Consider the following 18,772-nt stretch of genomic DNA (forward strand, 5'->3'; position numbering starts at 1 on the left):
CTTGATTTTAACCAGCAGAAATGGAAAGTTATAATAATAGATGGGGCACAGAAAAGACACTAAGAAGGAACAACACATGGCTTTGGGTTGCATTAAGAGAAACCTTCCACCTTATGCTAACAGCAAGGATGTGTTAAAGAGATAAAAAGCAAAAGTAAAGGTATTTATAATTTTACAAAATGTGATATTAGTAATTTCAATACTATTTAGGGCAGATAGTGTGGATAGTATATGCACATTGGGACGCAGGCCAGGACTATTAGATTTAAAGCCACATATATACACTGTAAAAGGAAAAAATCTAGGTTGTAAACAAGATTTTTGGAAGCATGTTTTAGAAGAAAAAATTATTTCGGTTTTTCTACTTCAAAATTTCTACTTTAAAGGGATAGTTCACTCAAAAATGATCATCTTACTTCTCCTCATGTCATTCCAAACTTGTAAGAGTTTCTTTCTTATGTTGAACATAGAAGATATTTTGAAAAATGCTGGTTTTCAAACAATTGATAGTCCCCATTGACTTTCATTGTATTTTCCCCCCCTACTCAATAGGGACCAACAACTGTTTGGTTATTCAAAATTCTTCAAACTATATTTGTGTTCAACATAAGAAAGAAACTTATACAGGTATTGAACAACATGAGGGTAAGTACATTTTCATTTTCGGGTAATTACTAGCAATTTCTGAGTGAAAAAGTGTGCACAACCTTTAGCAGACACTGACTTTTAAAAAATGTAAGTCTTTTACTCCTGTGAAAAAAGAGCAAAAATATTGACTCATCCTGCACCACAAAGATTTTTTGTCCAATCAGATGCTCTCTTTAATGAGACTGTCCCATTCCCAATACCAAGACAAAGACTATTTGTCAACAGTAATTATGCAACTATTTTTTAGGTTGTAGTTAATAAAATCGTATTAGCTCAATTGAGAGGACATGACACTTTTGACTTTAATCCAAACTAAAGTCAAACTATATTTTACTTCTGCAACTATTTCCTTCTCTCATTCCATCTCTTTCATTCTCTCTCAAGCCCGGACTATCATAAATCAGGAGCTGTTGATGGGATCTATCAGCCGTGTCTGGTATAGTTTTGTCCACCTCCGCGTTCAGCTCCGGTTCATGCACAGATCCTGAGAGAGGGCACTCGGCACCAGCTTTTCTCAGTTAGCGCTATTGATCACAACCACTGAAAGACAGCAACCATCTCCTCCTAAATGAGGAAGCACTCCTTACATCACTGTTGTTCTAATCTAATTTTACATTTAAAAAAACAAAACAGTGAAACCGTGCATGAATTTCTGAAGCAAAAAACAACAGTTGCATTATAAAGTTGACATAACCCTTCTCAGTCCTCTTCCATTTCTCTTATTCTCCAAACAGGAAAATCCTCATTTTGACATATCTACCAAGTTAACCCATGGGAAATTTATATATTTCATGACCATTACCATATTAAATAATATTTATTTTGGTGAGTTTCCAGGTTGGTGAATAGGAAGGTGACAAATTAATCAAGAAAGCAAATATGAACCTGGCATATCAGACACGCAATGTAACCGAAGACATCACATACCTCAATCAGAAAGACAGGAATGGATAGATTACATGCTGTAAGTGCAAAGCAACATAGTGTTAAATAAAGTGCAAATGTAGCAGCCTCGTGGTCGTGGACTAAATTTGAGCATTCCCCACTGATTCAGACAGATTTTGAGGGTGACTTTAAGTCGAGTCTAATAAAATTAAATACAGAGGAGGTTGATTTAAGAAAATGCAGAAACCTCCCCTCTGCTTGAGCCAGATCTGCTCTTAATTAACAGATACACTTTACAGGCACTTTTCAAGAACAATTTATAGCATCTCAGAATGATAAGATCTAAGAGCCAAAACTACGGTCCTGTAATTCAAATATATGTCTGGCATAACTCAAATTTCATAGAGACATTTACCGTTTGCTTTCTATTCTACTTAAGTAATTTTGACTTTGCAGAGCAATTCTAATCAATGAAAGATACATGTGACATTTTTTTTTCCATAAGGAATGCAGGGATCATTACAATTTACTACAGACCTGATGGGAATAGCAGACTTGTTTTAATAGCCAAGTAAGACTGCAGGATCTTTCTTTGAAGTGCATTTTCAACTTGAATGGTGCTATGGAGACTTCCCTTGTTTTTCTACCAAAGCATTTAAGAAATGATAAATCTTAAAAATGCATAAACTGCCCACTAATCACTTTCAAATTTATCTCATGTTATTAATCACACGACTTTGCAGTTTAATATCAAAACCAGAGGTTTACTCTTGGATTCACAGACAGAATATGTATCTTTCTGAGGACGTTGTCACAGTGGAATGCAGGTTGACCTGTCTGTTGAATGTTCACGATTATTTTTTATCTATAATCTTCGATGAGAAAAGCTTGACATATGCCTGATCACTGATAAACCCCTTTTAGGTGCAGAGAAATAAAATATATTTTATTTAATAATAAAAAATTAATAATTTTTTTGATAGTATTTATAATAATAATAATAATAATAATAATAATAATAATAATAATAATAATAATAATAAATTATTTAAACCAAAATCCACCAAAAAGTGCACATGCCAAAACAGGGCTCTTGATAAACCCTTGATTAATGACAGCTAAATGAAAAATTCAGATTATGATAGTTATACTAATTTATACTGAATGTAAAAGGCATTTACTGTATACTAAAGGTTAAATGACAATATGTAGCTAGATAAACATCTCCACATGCAAATCAGTGAGAATTTGAAATGTTACAAAAAGAAATAAACAACCTAATGTAAAACAGCAGAAAGCAGTAAAATGTACAAACTGTATAGTAACTAGACTTGATAACAGATCACAATGCCTGTATCAGACTAAGGTTCAATCTCATCTTGAAAGTAATATCAGTGATAGAGAAAATATGTTTATACAGAGGTCACACAACTCATTGCAGTGTTTATAAGACACTGACTGTGCAAGCGAGTGAGACTGTTGTTTCTTCGTGATATCTGGGATGGTGTAAATCAGTTAGACAGGCATAGCACTGAGATGGAGAAGATCTGAATCTCTGCCAACACCAACCTTACAGCAGGGGATCAGAGAACTCAATACGGTAGAAACATAGACAAAACTTGAGAGCATTTCAGTTTCACGTCCGAAAAAAAGTTTCTTTAGTGTATAAAAGCTTGTTACTGGTGCAGTATCCTTGAAAGGTACTAATATTTTATCCCTTTTGTTAAATTAGATACAAAGGTATATTATGATAGGTGATAGTATTTTGTTTTTTTTGTTTGTTTGGAAATGCTGTATTTTTGGTCCAATTGTATCTGGAAAGTTACATGACATGATAACTAGTATGCATGTGTGGTTGCCGTACATATACAGCACAACTATAGCAAATATAATCAGTCATAGCTATTTGATTCGGCTAATTTATATGGTGTGTAATTATCAATGTCCATCTTATTTTCATTTTGTATGGACAAATTAAATTTGAGGAAAAGTTTCTTCATGGCTGCAACTGATTTTGGGAATCGACACACCCTGTCTATGGCTATACACAGCCTGAGGCCCGGCTCTAGTCTAGGTCTTTGGAACATACTGTATTTTCTCAAATCGCTTTTTAATGAAGGACAAATTTGACTCTGACCTCTCCTGTTTCCTTTTTTCTAAAAGCCAGATGATTGGCCTTTTGCTACGCTTCAGTTACTTTGCAACTCCCCATCCACATTTTGATTTAAACTTGGAGAAAGGAAGACAGAAGACTCAGGTTTGACAAAAGAAATCAGTAGGAATTTAATTTTTAAATATGTACAGATGATTTAAACTGTACTGCTGCCGGAATGCAGGCAGTCGTCTTGGAAAGTGATGTTTTCCATACTGTGAGAAAATTATCAACTTTTAAGATGAATTGTGTTAGACAGTCTTCAATAATGCCAGGCCCCACTTTTCCTTGCATCTTTTCTGGGTGCTAAACAGGGGCCAGTTATACTTGAGGCAGTGGCGGTATCAGGCATGCACCAGAGGTAGCAAAACAGCTCTGGAAGGTCATTCAAATGCTTAAATCGCTTTCCACAGAGATTGAGTGAGAGAAAAAAAGCAGGGCACTTCTGAAATTTCTTCTTAACGCAGAAAACATTCACTGCCTATTACAAAAGAAGGTCCATTTCCTAGTGATTTCAGGTAAATAAACTGCATCCCAGATAATGGGCTAAATTTATCAATAAACCAACTATAGGTTACGTAGACAATACAAAACTTTTTTTATTGTCAGAAAAAGCAGCACAGAAACAGTGTGAGAGAGCTGCAGTTTTGTAAGAAACTATTTACACAGAGAAGAGTCTCTGAGGTTTCACCAATTTCCCGAAAGGTCCAGGTGACCCCAAAAAAGTATGGCCCTGTTTTTTTTATCTTTTCTTTTTTTTTTTACAATAAATTAGCTAAGATGCTAACGATCTAGTTCAAAGGGCAAGGGACTTCAAAATACAACTTCAGAAGGCCTATAATACAACACTATGCAACACGGGAAGTTTCAACATTTTCAGCCTTTCTGTTTATAAATAATAAAATACAACAATCTTCCAATCATTCACATTACAAGTGTCACAAAATTTCACAACCATACAGTATGGTGATCCTAGACACTATACACTGATAATACACTTATTATGGCTAGTATACATATAAATATACATACAAAGAATGTCACTAAAATGTAAGAACACTCAAAGCAATGGCAAGTCCTTCATTTAAAAAATGTAAATGAAACTGAGTGGCACTGTAAAAAAAAAAATTATAAAAAAATAAAGAAAATATAAAACTAACTCCCAATCATAAACAAACTTACATAATGACATCAGTTTGAGTTTCTACAAAGTTCTCATTGCAGCCTACAAAGTATGACAATAGCAGCTATTTTGGATGAACTTAACATAACACTGGAGTTTCAAAGCTGTTTGAGTCATCAATATAGAAAGAAAAAAACAAAAGGAGAAGTCAACATCTTGCCTCACTGGCCAGCCAGTGAGACAAAACAAAGCCACACACAAATCTTCACATCAATACTGCGGTGGCTCTAAAGAAGGGTAATGTCGCCGCACAATGTTTTTACCCTTTTAGTAACCAGACACCTGCGTCACCGTCATGGCTGAGCCACTGCCTTTTCAGGTATGCAACATTGCTAAGAGCGACTAATATGTCTTATCAAAAGACAAAATGGCCTCCACAAAACAGAGTGCAATGTAGCATTAAATCCTCATCTCAGCCTCATCACTGTGCTCCAGAGAGTGCTCTGTGGTGCTGATGATAGAGGCTGAGGGGCCTTGAGTAACACCAAATGGGGAGACAGCTGGGGACCGTGCAGCAAGTGGGGACAGTGAAGGGGAGAAACTGGGAGACATGGCTGCTGAGGAGATGGAGCCCTCGTGGCTTATAGGTGAACGCCTTAGAGATGCTAAGTGATGAAACGTCCGTGCTATGGCAGGTTTAGGTGGGACAGATTTGGCTCCCGGATGAGCCACTGAGGTAATGAGGGGTGGAGGGTCAATTCTTGGCTTGGGATCTGTCTTAACTTTGGGTTGGAAGGGTCTGCGTGGATTGTTGGGAGGTAAGCTCTCATCTTTTAGCCTGGCAATCTCTGTAAAGACACTGGCTAAGGGTTGGAACTGAGGGCACCAGTTGAGAAGGTAGTCCCAGTTGTAGCTGCCTCGCAGTTCCTCATCACTTGCCACTATGGCTGTGAGGGAGCCATCAACTGTGGGTTTGCCATCCTCAGGGAAAGCGTAATCTTTCGGGTGGGAAATATTTAACCCACGACCTACTCCAAGGTAGCCCCCACCTTCGTCTCTGTAGACTGGGAGCTGACCAGAGAGTAGGGTACCACTGAGGCTCCCACTGATGCTCCCAAGTTTCTTAGTTTTGAACCACTGGCTTGCATCAAGTGGTCCTGGTTCACAAGAAATATCAGAGAGTTGGTCCGCATCCTGTTGGATACCTGAATCAGGGCCCCTGGCGGAAATGTGCTCTTGCATGGAGGAGGTGATGCTTGCAACTCTTGGGTACTCATTGATCATACGGATTTCGTCATCCTCTGCTGCTTCGGCAGATCCTCGTCCACTGGAGTGGGAAGGATCTAGGGATCCTCCTCGAGTATAGGAGCCTCCACCAGTTCCTTCCTCTTCACCTGCATATCCAGGAAGTGCCTGATGATAGATCCTGTCACCCCCTGTGGGTTTAGACTCATCCAACTTCTGCAACGCTGTGCCTGAAGATAGGGTACTATTCCCAGTGTCTTGTCCTTTCTTCTTGCGTTTTGATCTTACTAGATAAAGGGCCACAGCAATTATGACTAACAAGACTATTACTCCAAGAGAGGCAGCAATTATGCTCACAAGGAGGACGTTAAAGTCTGATGCAAGACCAAAGGATGTGTTGGTTACATCAATGGTGACCTTAGTGGAAGCTATTCTTGAGGTGTCAAGAGGGCTGTGGGCAGTCACATCCATAGTCATTAGGCGAGTTTCCCTCTTTGAGCGACTCCCTCCGCTTGAGCTCCCTGAGCTGTCCATCTTTAGGTAGATTACACCAGTGGTCTTATTCACATCAAAGTAAGGAGAGGAATTGGGGAAGGAGTAGAGTACAATCCCATCCACCCCACCATCCTCATCTTTGGCCTGTACTTGCCCAATGCTCTGACCTTTCTTGGCTCCTTCTGGTACCTCAAAGGACAAGTCTGAAGTGGTGAAAACTGGGTCATACTCATCCTCTCCTGTTACGTAGACCTGCACTGTGACAGTAGCCGAGTTGTTGCCCGCATCCACAGCCAAAGCAATGAAGTTAAATGAGTTCACCTTCTCAAAATCAAAAATCTGCCTGGTTCGGACTTCTCCCGAATTTGGATCCACCAAGAAGAGGTCTATTCCTGCGTGGTCCATCAAATAATACTTCAGCTGTCCATAAACACCTGTATCATAATCAATTGCATGTAATACAGTCACGGCAGAGTTGGGCGGCTGGTTCTCACGAATACTGGCTGTTAATGTAGCAATGGGAAAGTAAGGTCTGTTGTCATTGATGTCCTTTACCTCTACACTAATAGGAGCCAAGGCAAAATGACCATGGCCATCTGAGGCTTGTACTATAACCACATGAGATGTTCGGCTCTCTCTGTCTAAAGGTCTTTGAAGCCTCAGTGCCCCAGTCCACTGATCCACAGAGAAGAGTTTCATCTCATCTCCAGAGCTGATGCTGTACTGGACCTCTGCATAGGGAGCTGAATCAGGATCAGTTGCAGTCACACGCAAGATTTCTGTACCAGCAGCTGCCCCTTCACTCAAAGACACTATGTACTCAGCTCTGCCAAAGACAGGAGGGTTGTCATTCACATCAGTGACTGTGATGATGGCTGGTACACTGGAGCTGCGTTGGGGAACACCACGATCTGAGACTGCGATGGTGAGATTATAGCGTGACAACGCCTCAAAATCCAGTCGCTCCACTAGGATCAGGGTTCCTACCGTCTGGAAGCCATGGCCCTCTATGAAACGAACGCTACTCTCAATCTGGAAAGCATTTCCAACATTCCCACTGGCTATTGCAAAATCAAAACCAGAGTTTTCCTGAGATAGGTCTCCGTCTACTGCCTCTAATGTTAGGATGGTGGCTCCAGATAATTGGTCCTCAGACACTGTGGCTTTGTACTCCAGCTGGTGGAATATGGGGGCATTATCATTGACGTCTATCAGCTGAACTTGGACTGTAGCAGAAGATGACAGAGGTGGAGACCCTCCATCACGAGCTTCGATGACTACACTCACTGAAGGCTGCTCCGGGTCAAATTCTGCTTTCTGTCTGATGAAAAGTGTACCTATAAAGACATGAGAAGTGCTTTTACTACAATGTTAATGCTTTAAATATAAACTATATGGTAAAACTAGAGGCAGTGGCTATTTAAACTAAGTGCAGCTGACCTTGTAGAGGTGGTTTTCATTAACTCCACACACAACTTTATGTAAATAGCCTCTACTACTAATTGCACTTATTATAAACAAAATGCTTGTTGCTACTTATATTTGGTGCATATTTATCTACCACTATGTACACTTTATACAAATAGCATATACAGTCTTTTAATTGTATAAATAGCCACTGCCTAAATGATCAACATGCTTAGTATAAACACTGGGCTTATACCATTTTTAGGATCAATGTAAAACCCATCCCTCGTTGAAGACACCACTCGATAAGTGACCTTTCCATTTTCTCCTGAATCTCGATCTGTTGCTGTTACTGTGATAATGGGACTGCCTGATGGAGAATGTTCTGGAAGTGTTACCTGGAAACCAAAAGCAACAAAGCAGCTGTTACTTGGCATGGTTTTTCCTGTATCCACAGTGATGTCATTTTGAATAAAAGCATCTGCTGAATACGTAATGACAACAGCATACTCTGGTGTGAATGACTGCAAGTATATTTATCCTGGAATAAATGCATGTGTTTTAGCAGTCGATAAACCTTTATCAATCCCAATAATAAGAGAGAGATATTGTTTTAAAAGACTTTAAATGGTAGAAAGAAAACAATCACCTGATATAGGTCTTGTGCAAAAGTTGGTGCATTATCATTTATGTCCTCCACTAACACAGTCAAATTGGCTTCACTCTGGTGCTTTGAATCTGAAGCTCGAATAGTCAATGTGTACCATGTCCTCTCCTCAAAGTCCAGTGGTGCTGTCAGAGACACACGGCCATTGTAACGATGGATATCAAATTTTCCCTGTGATGAAGCATCCAGCTGTAAAGAGTAAGACAGCACTGGGCCAGAATCCACATCATTTCCAGTAACCAGGGTGATCTCAGTGCCGATAAGAGAGTCTGCAAGTGGGAAGCGAGGACACAACTTTTAGATACATGTACAATTATAAAAATGCTTGATATCATGTCTTTCAAGGTTAAAATGTCAAAGGTCACCAGTCAGTTTACTTACTCTCTGGCACTCTAACTTCTCGTGGCACTGGGATGGTGGGACTGTTGTCATTGAGGTCAACGATAATCACTGTAATGGTGGCAGTGCCTACTAATTTGGGGCTGCCACGATCAGTGGCTTTAATCAGCAGCCTGATGCAAATAAAATAAAATGAATTAGATAAATTGTTCCTAACATATATAATGTGAGAAATATTTCTGTTCAGTTTCTTTTTGGGATTGAGAGAGAGAAAAAAAGATGTCTTTTATTTTCACAAAAAGCTTTCGTACAACGATCCAAAAGCACTAACAGACCAAAAATGTAGTAAATTAAAAGCACACAGCTTTATAGGGATTGGGGAGCATTTTAGAAACAAAAAGCATGAGGTCAAAAAACTACGAGGGCTTGAACACATCACACACACAAACTAAATAACGCTGGAGAGGACAGTTACATTCCACAGAACAGAAGGAAATTAAAGACCTGCAGAGCAATGACTTCACTGGCTGAGCAAACATGATATACACTCACTGTGCCTGTGTCCAGATTTCTCTGTCCATAATGGCTGCAGTTGTGATGCTGCCAGTCAGAGGGTCAATCTTGAAAAGGCCACTTTGACTCGAAGACTCAATGGAGTAAGTCACCTGACCATTCTGACCCTGGTCAACATCTTCAGCCACAACCTAATGCATTCGAAAACAGACTGATTAAGCACAGGCAGGGTATGAAATAAACACTTGCCAGATGCTAAATTTGAGTACAAGTATCTGGTAACTTTATAAGGAACTACAACATCATGCATGGTCTAAATCTTACACTTACTGACGTGAAGTCAGAAACAGATGCAGAAAAACAGGTAAATAATTTAATGCTTTATATGGTTAACAAAAATAATACAGTTTTCAAGGGTATATTTTCTCAGCTCTCCTGCTAGTATGGAAAAACTATGCAAAACACAGTTATCTGTAGAACTTTTTTGTTTTAATACTTTTCCCAATATGTTTTCAATTACCTTTGACCTTTTAGAAATACCAGAAAAATAAGAGACCCCTTGCCTGAATGATGGGAAAGTCATAGCCCTGTGCTTCATGCATATAAGCCACATAGTTCTGCAGCTGGAATCGGGGTAGATTGTCATTGACATCCTGAAGAATCAGGTTGACAGCCATAAAGGAGCTTGAGGATGTAGTTTCAGCCTTCACCACTAGACGGAGTCTTGGAGTGTCCTCAAAATCCAGGCCATTTGAGCTCTGTACCCAGATTTCACCTATGAAAGCACCAATGATGCAGTGAAGTAGGTCAGCTAGGCAAAATTAATAGTTTATGCATGCATCTGGTCAAAATCAAGTTGTTTTCACATTTCACGGGTTCCCATCTGACCTGTACTAGAGCTGATGCTGAAGGAATGGTATTTGTTCCCACTGAAGATGCTGTAAGTGATGCCGTCTCGGGTGCCGTCAGGGTATTGAGCCTGAGCCTGGGCGACTGCAGTGCCTATGGGGAAAAATACACAAAAAAACTCAATACTCCTCTGCCACACTCACTTTTCACAATTTGATGGATTGGCTTTCAGTGCTTCACAAAACTGGCTGTGCCAGTGAGTGCTGAAATACAATGCTGCAGTTTCATCATGCAGTTCATTGCAAAAGTTTTCAACTCCCTCATGCCAGTGCTTTGAAATGAAGATACCACAAAGAATAGCTTTTAGTTTTGGATTTATAATAATAATAAAAAAGGTCTGTATACTTGTGCAATGTATTGTGAGAAGGTTTTCTACATGTCATTTAATGAAAGTTGATACTTGTTTGCACTTAAAGTCAACATGAAGTGAAACTTGCGACCCATTTTGTTTATAGAAACTTGAAATGTGTTTTGTTGAAACAGGATATGAAAAAAAATTAAGTAATTAAAAAAGTAGGGTAAAATTATCCAACTGGAATTGATCGGATCATAAAAAATATCATCTCTATATGACCCAATTGTAAAATTCGTTTTTCAAATTTGTTGTTTGCACTTATTGTCATAATCTGTATTACATTAATTCTAACTGGAATTAATTTATCTTTAAATAATTATAAAGTATTATTATTATTATTATTATAAAAATATATCAAAAAGTTGCATAAAAGGTTTTATTTTATTTTTTAATATTTTTTTTTTATAATAGTGTAATTATTATTATTATTATTTTTTTTTTTTTTTTTTTTTTTTTACAAATGTAATTATCTAAAATAGGTTGATTAACTTTTTTCCCCCTGTCATAAATGTGCTTGGCTGTAATGATGTCAGCTAAAACAACAGCAAAAATTATTTTTATTTTAATGAATGATGACTATTTCTTTTTTCTACCTTTAGCTGCATTCTCCTGTATTGTAACATCTCTGGCAGTGCGAGAGAATCGAATGCCCTTGTAATCTTGCTCCTTCACATAGACGATCACCACTCCTAGAGAAGACTGGGGAGGAGTGCCCTGGTCCATCGCCTCCACTATGAGGGTGCGCTGGGTTTGCGTCAGGGTCTGGAGCTTCTCGGTGGTCTGGATCTCCCCTGTTAGTGAGTTAATAGCGAATCCTCTGACTGGCATTGCAAACCGGTAGAACACTGAACCATTGGCTCCAAAATCCTTATCTTCTGCTCTCATGGTGGCCACCACCTGATGCGTGGACACACTTCCACTGGACACGTTGATAATCAGTGGGTCCTGGATGAAGAATGGTGCATTGTCGTTGACGTCCAGGATGGAAATTGTCACCTGGGCTGTGGTGTTGCGGGGAGCGGCGGGTGATAGATCAACTGCATACACTTGGAAGATGTAAGAAGCTCTTTTCTCTCGGTCCAGGAGTGCTGTGGTTGTGATCTTTCCCGTGTCTGGATGTACTGTGAATGCACCTTTGGCCTCTTGGCTAAGGAAGTATAAGATCTGACCATTTTCACCTTCATCCATGTCTGTGGCTGTCGCATCCAACACCAACAAACCTACAGCAGCATCTTCTGAGACATCGACGGTGTAGCTACTGCTTCCAAACTTAGGGCTGTTGTCGTTTACATCAAGAACTGAGATCTCCACAGTGGCTGTGCTGCTCAGAGACGGGCTGCCGTGATCCTGGACCACCACTTTTAAAGAATAACTGTTCTTCCGCTCTCGGTCCAGAGGTCTTGTGGTAGACAGAGCTCCAGAGAAACCATCAAGTCGAAAGTCACCATCTGGGTCACCAGCTAGAATTGCCACACACAGACACAACATTTGTTAACAATCAAGCAGAATGAATCTTCTTTTTATAGGAAACAAGCCTGCAATGTGAAGAAAAACAGTAAAGTGCCTTGCCCACATAGAATTCAAAATGCAGTATGTTTTTTTTAACTTATAGACTCTGGTTGTAGAAGTTCTTCTACATGTTCCTCTTTACAAAAAATCTAAAAATCAAAACTGTTTTACCAGTGATCTTATATTCCAGTCGTCCACTCTCTCCAGTGTCCAGGTCTGTGGCTTTGAGGGTGAACAGCTCCACAGGCTCTTGGTTCTCAGGCACTTCCAGGCTATAATGCTGCCACCCGAAAGCAGGAGAATTATCATTCACATCCAGCACTGTGATGTGCACTTTAGCCTTGGCAAAGTTAGGGGGTATGCCTCCATCCTTTGCATACACTATTACATAGACAAAAAAGATAAAAAGAGGATTATTAAATGCAGTTTAATAATAAATTATAATTACATAAAATAATGTGTGTGTGTGTGTGTGTGTGTGTGTGTGTGTGTGTGTATATATATAATAATATAATGTGTGTGTGTGTTATAATATATATATATATATATATATATATATATATATATATATAAATATATAAATATATATATATATATATAACAATTATAAAATCACAAAACAAGTTAACTAAAAATTAAATATATTAAATTATAAAAATGAAATAAAAAATAATTGAAAAAATATAAAAGCTAATACCTGTTACAGTATAGTGCTCTTGAAGTTCCCTATCTAGAACCTGAGTGACTGATATCACACCCGTCTCAGGATTAATTGTGAATCCATCCTCTGTCACACCACCGTAAGTCACCAACCCATTAGTTCCTGTAACAAAAATAGAAATATAATTAATAATCCTGCACATATGTTGAACATGAGTGGCATCCAGTTACTACAAATAAATTACAAAAAAAAAAAAAAAAAAATTATAAAATTAATTATTAAAATCTATATAAATAATTTACCTAAATATATTATTTACATAACATGTCAAAAGTCTTGGTTGGTATTATTACCTATGGTTTCACACTGAAAATTGTACGTCAAAACAGATGCATTGCATTTTGGGACACATATTTTTTTGTTGAAAATACAGAGTAAATGTACGGCAGTCTGCCCCTCTATTCTGAGTTAGAAGGTGAAAAGGAAGTTGGTGTTTGTGAACAACCTGATTTGAATTAAAACAGAAGTAACATGTCATAAAATATCCAGGTTCAAACCTTTTCATCTTGGATTTAATACTGGTTTCATTAGTAGTTCATTTTGCTGATTCAGCCGCTGAGTCGTGGTCCACACAAGTGTTAAGTGTGGACCAAAGACATACGGGTGCCAGATTGCGTGCAAAGTCAGCGAGCTTTGGCACGAGCACCTGCTTACTCAATTAAAGCTTCCTGAAGAATGTCTTTACAGTCTCTCCTTCATACTCTCTCACTGAGCCCAGGGGGCTGAGAATGAGTCCCACAAACCCTCCTCAGGAAGCGTTAAAAAAACACTGCCTTCACCACAACACAACATAAAACTGCTTTAACCAGATGGTGAAGTTTTTAGACACAGGTCATGAACATCTAAAAGGTTGGAATACCCCGAAATGTAGGCGATTCTTTTCAGAAGTAAAGGCATATTTAACATGGATTATTGTAGGAATTAATCAACTCACCATGATCCCGGTCTGAGGCTGAGACCTTCAGTATGCTTGTTCCTGCTGGCTGGTTCTCTCTGATTTGGGCTTCAAAGTCACTGTTTTCAAACCATGGTGCTTCATCATTCACATCAATCACCTGAATAGACAGCACCTGAGTGGTGGAATGCTGGGGTATCCCATGATCCTCAGCGACAATGGTGAGGTTGTAGCTCTCCTGTTCCTCACGATCCAGAGGTTTGAGGATGGAGAGAGAGCCTGGAGAAGAGGGGAAGAGAAAAACATCTGTAAATCTGCTGCAGGTGGCCTCCTGATCATTTGCCCTGTGGCTGAAGACGCGTGACCGAGGTCAGGGAGCTGTTCTGTTTTATACTATGCATATTTCTAATATTTCATTATGTACACACATGCCAGACACCATCATAAAGCTCTTCTTGAATGTGGCTGGACAAGTCTGTTGCTCTGCTAAGGTTAGAAGTTCATATGTGACTTAAACTATATCCCACCACAACAAATACTACTGAGTTTCACCTTTAGAAAAAGTACCATATTGACGGTATACAGCATAATATTGAATGATACCATGATATTACCAGTACATTATTTAAAAAAAACATGGTATTACCCAGGGGGACAAAGTTAGCTGGCAGGTTAGCTAACGCAGTTAGCTTAGGATGCTTTAACTACTGTACACTATTCTGTGGATTAAAAGTATGTTTCTCCATTAATGGCCACTTAAAAGCAGTCAATATATTTCAATCAAGGAACATAAATTGCAAAAAAAAAAAAAAAAAAAAAAAAAAAAAAAAAAATTATATATATATATATATATATATATATTATATATATATATATATATATATTATATATATATATATATATTGAATATAATATAATATATAACATTTATATTAATGCAAAAAATAGTTTTAGTTTGTTGCATGTTTTTATCATAATTATTATTTAAATATTTCTATTAATTTTTATTTATTTTTATTTCTGTTTTGGTTTTAGTAAATTACTTCAACTTGGCAACTAATTCTAATTTTCATTTTAGTTTAAGATTCATCTTTATAATAGAATAGAATAGAATATATAAAAAATATTATAAATGCAGATTTTTTACGATTTAATTTTGCGATTTGCTTGTCATTTTTATTAGGTTTTTTTATTATTTCTATTTAGCTTTAATTTATTTTGATTTCTGTTTTAGTACATTTAGTTCAACTTCATATTTGATTTATTATTTACACAGATTATTTATAATATTTAATATAATATAATAATACATGTGCCAGCTCAGAAAATGCCACTGAGAATAATGGGGGTGCTACCGTTCTCTATATATATTAGAAGTTTTTCGTTTATTTATCATAAAATTAATTAATTAATTCATTCATTCATCCATGCTTCAGGGGCTAATTTATCTTTGCTGGCCCTATGTGAACATAAAATTGCTCATACAACATAGAAGTCAAACACAATATCCATAACTATAGTCCGACATTCATTTTAGCTTTATTCATCCTGTTTTTCTCCTCAGTTTAGCTCCTCCACTCTCTATATGGAATTTGAGAATGAAGCTTTTTGCTGACTGTATGGTATGAAGACCAGCGCAGAAAGTTGTTGTCATTGATCCATTTTGAACCTTTCCAGCTATACCTCTCTACAATGCTGTCATCAGCAAGACCCCAGGCCAGGGTCACTCTGGATAAACACACCCCTGCGGTCGATATGGCAGCCTGACTGCTTGCTGACTGCGAAATATTATTGTGTCTTTGTGAGAAGTCTGTGTGCGGCCTCCTTTTTTTATTTATAGTCCACCAAACACACTCTAGCTTTAAACACATCATTGAGATGTTTGAGCTGGCTTCTGCTTCTGAGTACAGTAGCTCTGGTTTTGTGCTTAACGTCCGTCTCTAGACCTCCTACTTAAAGTGTCCAAAGAGTTTGAAGACTTTCTCCTCAGTGTCTGGCTAATATCAGCTGTGACTTTATCGTGTGCTTTAAACCAACCTTAATATGTATAGTATATAGTATACGGCTGATTTAGAACAGAAATAAAACACTAACCTAAATCATAAACCATTCGACAATGATGGAAGGAAAATCGTTTAGGTGACTTTGTCTATTTAATCTAATTTTGCGTGAGCTATAAATGGACGTCTTCTTGAATAATGGGAGAAATTTCAAACTAATAAATGCATACTTCCAGCACCAAATCAAAGAGGTATGGTTGACGGGCCAAAATAAAACTGCATTCCCATGAAGAACCGTTCAAGAAAATGATCCGTTCTGCTAAATTGCTTCTGGATTTGAGTGAACGGCCCATAAAGCAGCGTGGTGTGAGAAAGAGATGTTTTTCAAATAGAGCGAAGTAATGAGTCTTACCACTGTTCAGGCTGAGGCCGAACCGCCCCGCTGTGTTTCCTGACTGGATCCTGTAGGACACTCGGCCGTTTTCACCTTGGTCTGCATCCCGGGCTATGACGTAAAGCAGCACGAAGCCCACCGGCTGGTCCTCCATCACACTAACAGCAGTCGGGGAGCTAAAGATTGGAGCGTTGTCATTCTCATCAGTGACAAACACTCGAGCCGTCACCGATCCCCAGAGTCTCTGATTGGGATCTGAGGCTGAATCCGTGGCATGGACCACCAGGAACAGGCTGGAGGTCTCCTCATGGTCCAGCTCTCGGCCCAGTTTTAAGACTCCTGTGACAGGATCAAGACTAAAAAGGTCTGGGATGTCAGGCCACCGCTGTTGGATAGAATAACGTATCTCGCTGTTGGGTCCACTGCCATCTTTATCAGTCGCCTGAAAGGTGTAAATGGAGGAACCGGCTTGTATGTTCTCAGGAATAACAATGGTGACTGGATCTTCTGGAAACTCTGGTGCGTGGTCATTACTGTCTTGCACATTGATTTCCAACTGAACCATGTGAATGCTTGGATAGGTCTTGGAGAGATCGTCTACCTCGATCTGGAGAGTATACCGTGAACCTTTTTCATAGTCCAGCTCTCTAGCCAAGTACACATCTCCTGTGAGACGGTCAACCATAAAGGTTCCTTCATGATCTGTGCCTCCCACTACAAGGTAGGTCACCTGACCATTTGAGGTCACTTCACGCTGGTCATGTGATCTAACTGAGCCAATAACAGAACCAGGCTTGGCTCCCTCCACGGAGTTGAGCATCATGGATAGGGTGTTGGGTTTTGGAGGAGTCCTTGTTGAGCCAATTACCTACAGATTGGGAAAATTTCACATGTTAGTTATATTTTAAACTCAACTTGGATATTTTACAAAACACCTCCTTGAACTGTGAAACTTTCCAAACAACTGACAAAAAGTGTCAGTAAAGACATTTATAATAATGTTAGAGAAGATTTCTACTTCAAATAAATGCATCAAAGAATCATTTTAACACAAAATTTTAAGCAGCACAACTGTTTTCGACATTGATAATAATAAGAAATGTTTCTTGAGACCAAGGGCCAGATTTACTAAACAGGACAAATTAGAGTTAGAGCACAATTCCATAAAAGTGCGATGGGAGGGGAAATTTCTGCGGGTGATTTACTATCAATGTGCACATTAAAGAACACAGACGCAGCCAGATCATTTCAATAATGACCAGCGCAATCTACTAAGAGCAGCACAAAATACCGCCTGCTTCATAAATAATGGCACAAATACCAGTAACTTGACGAGTGCAAACTTTAGTAAATCGCGTTGCGTGAGTCATTTTAATACTCTCCTCCCATAAATTTTGTGTCTGAAAGGGAAACTCCTACAAATGCATATTCGATAAGGTCAGGCACAAAAATAACTGTCCACGCCTTTTCTGTGCTAATTCTTTACTGTGCGTTTATTAAATCCTGACAGTACTATTTTAATGCCAAAAGACGGTTTGTGCAAGCTCTTAGTAAATTTGGCTCCATTTCAGTATATTAGAATGATTTCTGAAGGATCATGTGACATTTAAGAATAAAATGGAGTGAACCTGCCACATTAAAGGTCCGTGATATCATTTCCCAAGTCCCTGAAGTACAGTAAAAGCTGGAAAATGGTTGACAGGTGCAGCCTTTCATACTAATATCCCCATGGAAAAAACAAAACACTATATGCATACTGGATCACAGGAAGGAAAGCAACAGAAGGATTGACGCTGATCCATTCCTGGGCTCTCTTTTAGGTGCAAAATACCCTGGACTTTCAAAATGAAGCTGGCATTACTGATGGTATGTAAAATATTATCTTGAGATTGCTACGGTGCAAGGTTCTGTGGTGCGAGCATATCGGCGTTAGCGCTACTGAGGTTTGCAGCTTTCCGTTTGATCATGGGGAACCACAGCTGGGCCTCATCAGAGCCATCTGGGAACACTTGATTCAAAGGTGAATTCTCCCTCCGTCTCTCTCTCACTCCACTGCTCCCTCACTCTCATCTTCCCCATACAAACAGGGAGAACAGAAATCACATGCAACCGCACACTCTACAATTAGCCTCCAATTCCCTTTTTGAAATCACATCTGTAAAAGCACTAAAGATATTTCGTTACAAAAGAGAACTGGCGAGAATCATTCTGTAGAGAACAAACTCTTCAGAATATGTATTCTTTGACGTTGGAATGAAAAGCCATGAAAATTATCCTATTGTCAAAGATATAGTTTGACATGTCTGATTCACGCAGTTCCATGCTGAGCATTGGGATTAATACAGAGTTTTGTTTTACAGTATGTTCCTCTGGAGCAGGAAATAATCCTGGAAGTTTTGAGGTGTTTGTGTTTGCATAGATAGGAGCTGGCCTCTGGGTCACAGCTCATTTCCCTGCTTGAATAATGATACCACAGATCAGGGGACTGTAAGAATGATGATCATTTGGCCCAGTG

At 38.7% G+C, this 18,772-nt stretch overlaps 1 protein-coding gene across 1 annotated transcript in view; it reads right to left on the reverse strand.

Annotated features, from left to right (window-relative positions):
- Positions 1-3,524: 3,524 nt before the first annotated feature.
- dchs1b (dachsous cadherin-related 1b) overlaps positions 3,525-18,772 on the reverse strand; it is a 95,823-nt gene continuing 80,575 nt past the window's right edge. The window contains exons 10-21 of the mRNA XM_042732587.1: positions 16,276-17,125; positions 13,903-14,142; positions 12,945-13,070; positions 12,419-12,628; positions 11,332-12,198; positions 10,363-10,476; positions 10,038-10,249; positions 9,514-9,665; positions 9,004-9,134; positions 8,605-8,891; positions 8,212-8,353; positions 3,525-7,885 (exon numbers count right to left, since the gene is read on the reverse strand). Of these exons, the coding sequence (XP_042588521.1) occupies positions 5,268-7,885; positions 8,212-8,353; positions 8,605-8,891; positions 9,004-9,134; positions 9,514-9,665; positions 10,038-10,249; positions 10,363-10,476; positions 11,332-12,198; positions 12,419-12,628; positions 12,945-13,070; positions 13,903-14,142; positions 16,276-17,125 (5,949 nt within the window). The 3' untranslated portion in view covers positions 3,525-5,267. The remainder of the gene's footprint in view (positions 7,886-8,211; positions 8,354-8,604; positions 8,892-9,003; positions 9,135-9,513; positions 9,666-10,037; positions 10,250-10,362; positions 10,477-11,331; positions 12,199-12,418; positions 12,629-12,944; positions 13,071-13,902; positions 14,143-16,275; positions 17,126-18,772) is intronic.

The sequence above is a fragment of the Cyprinus carpio genome, chromosome B10, assembly GCF_018340385.1.
Source record: "Cyprinus carpio isolate SPL01 chromosome B10, ASM1834038v1, whole genome shotgun sequence".
In the NCBI taxonomy this organism is placed as follows: domain Eukaryota; kingdom Metazoa; phylum Chordata; class Actinopteri; order Cypriniformes; family Cyprinidae; genus Cyprinus; species Cyprinus carpio.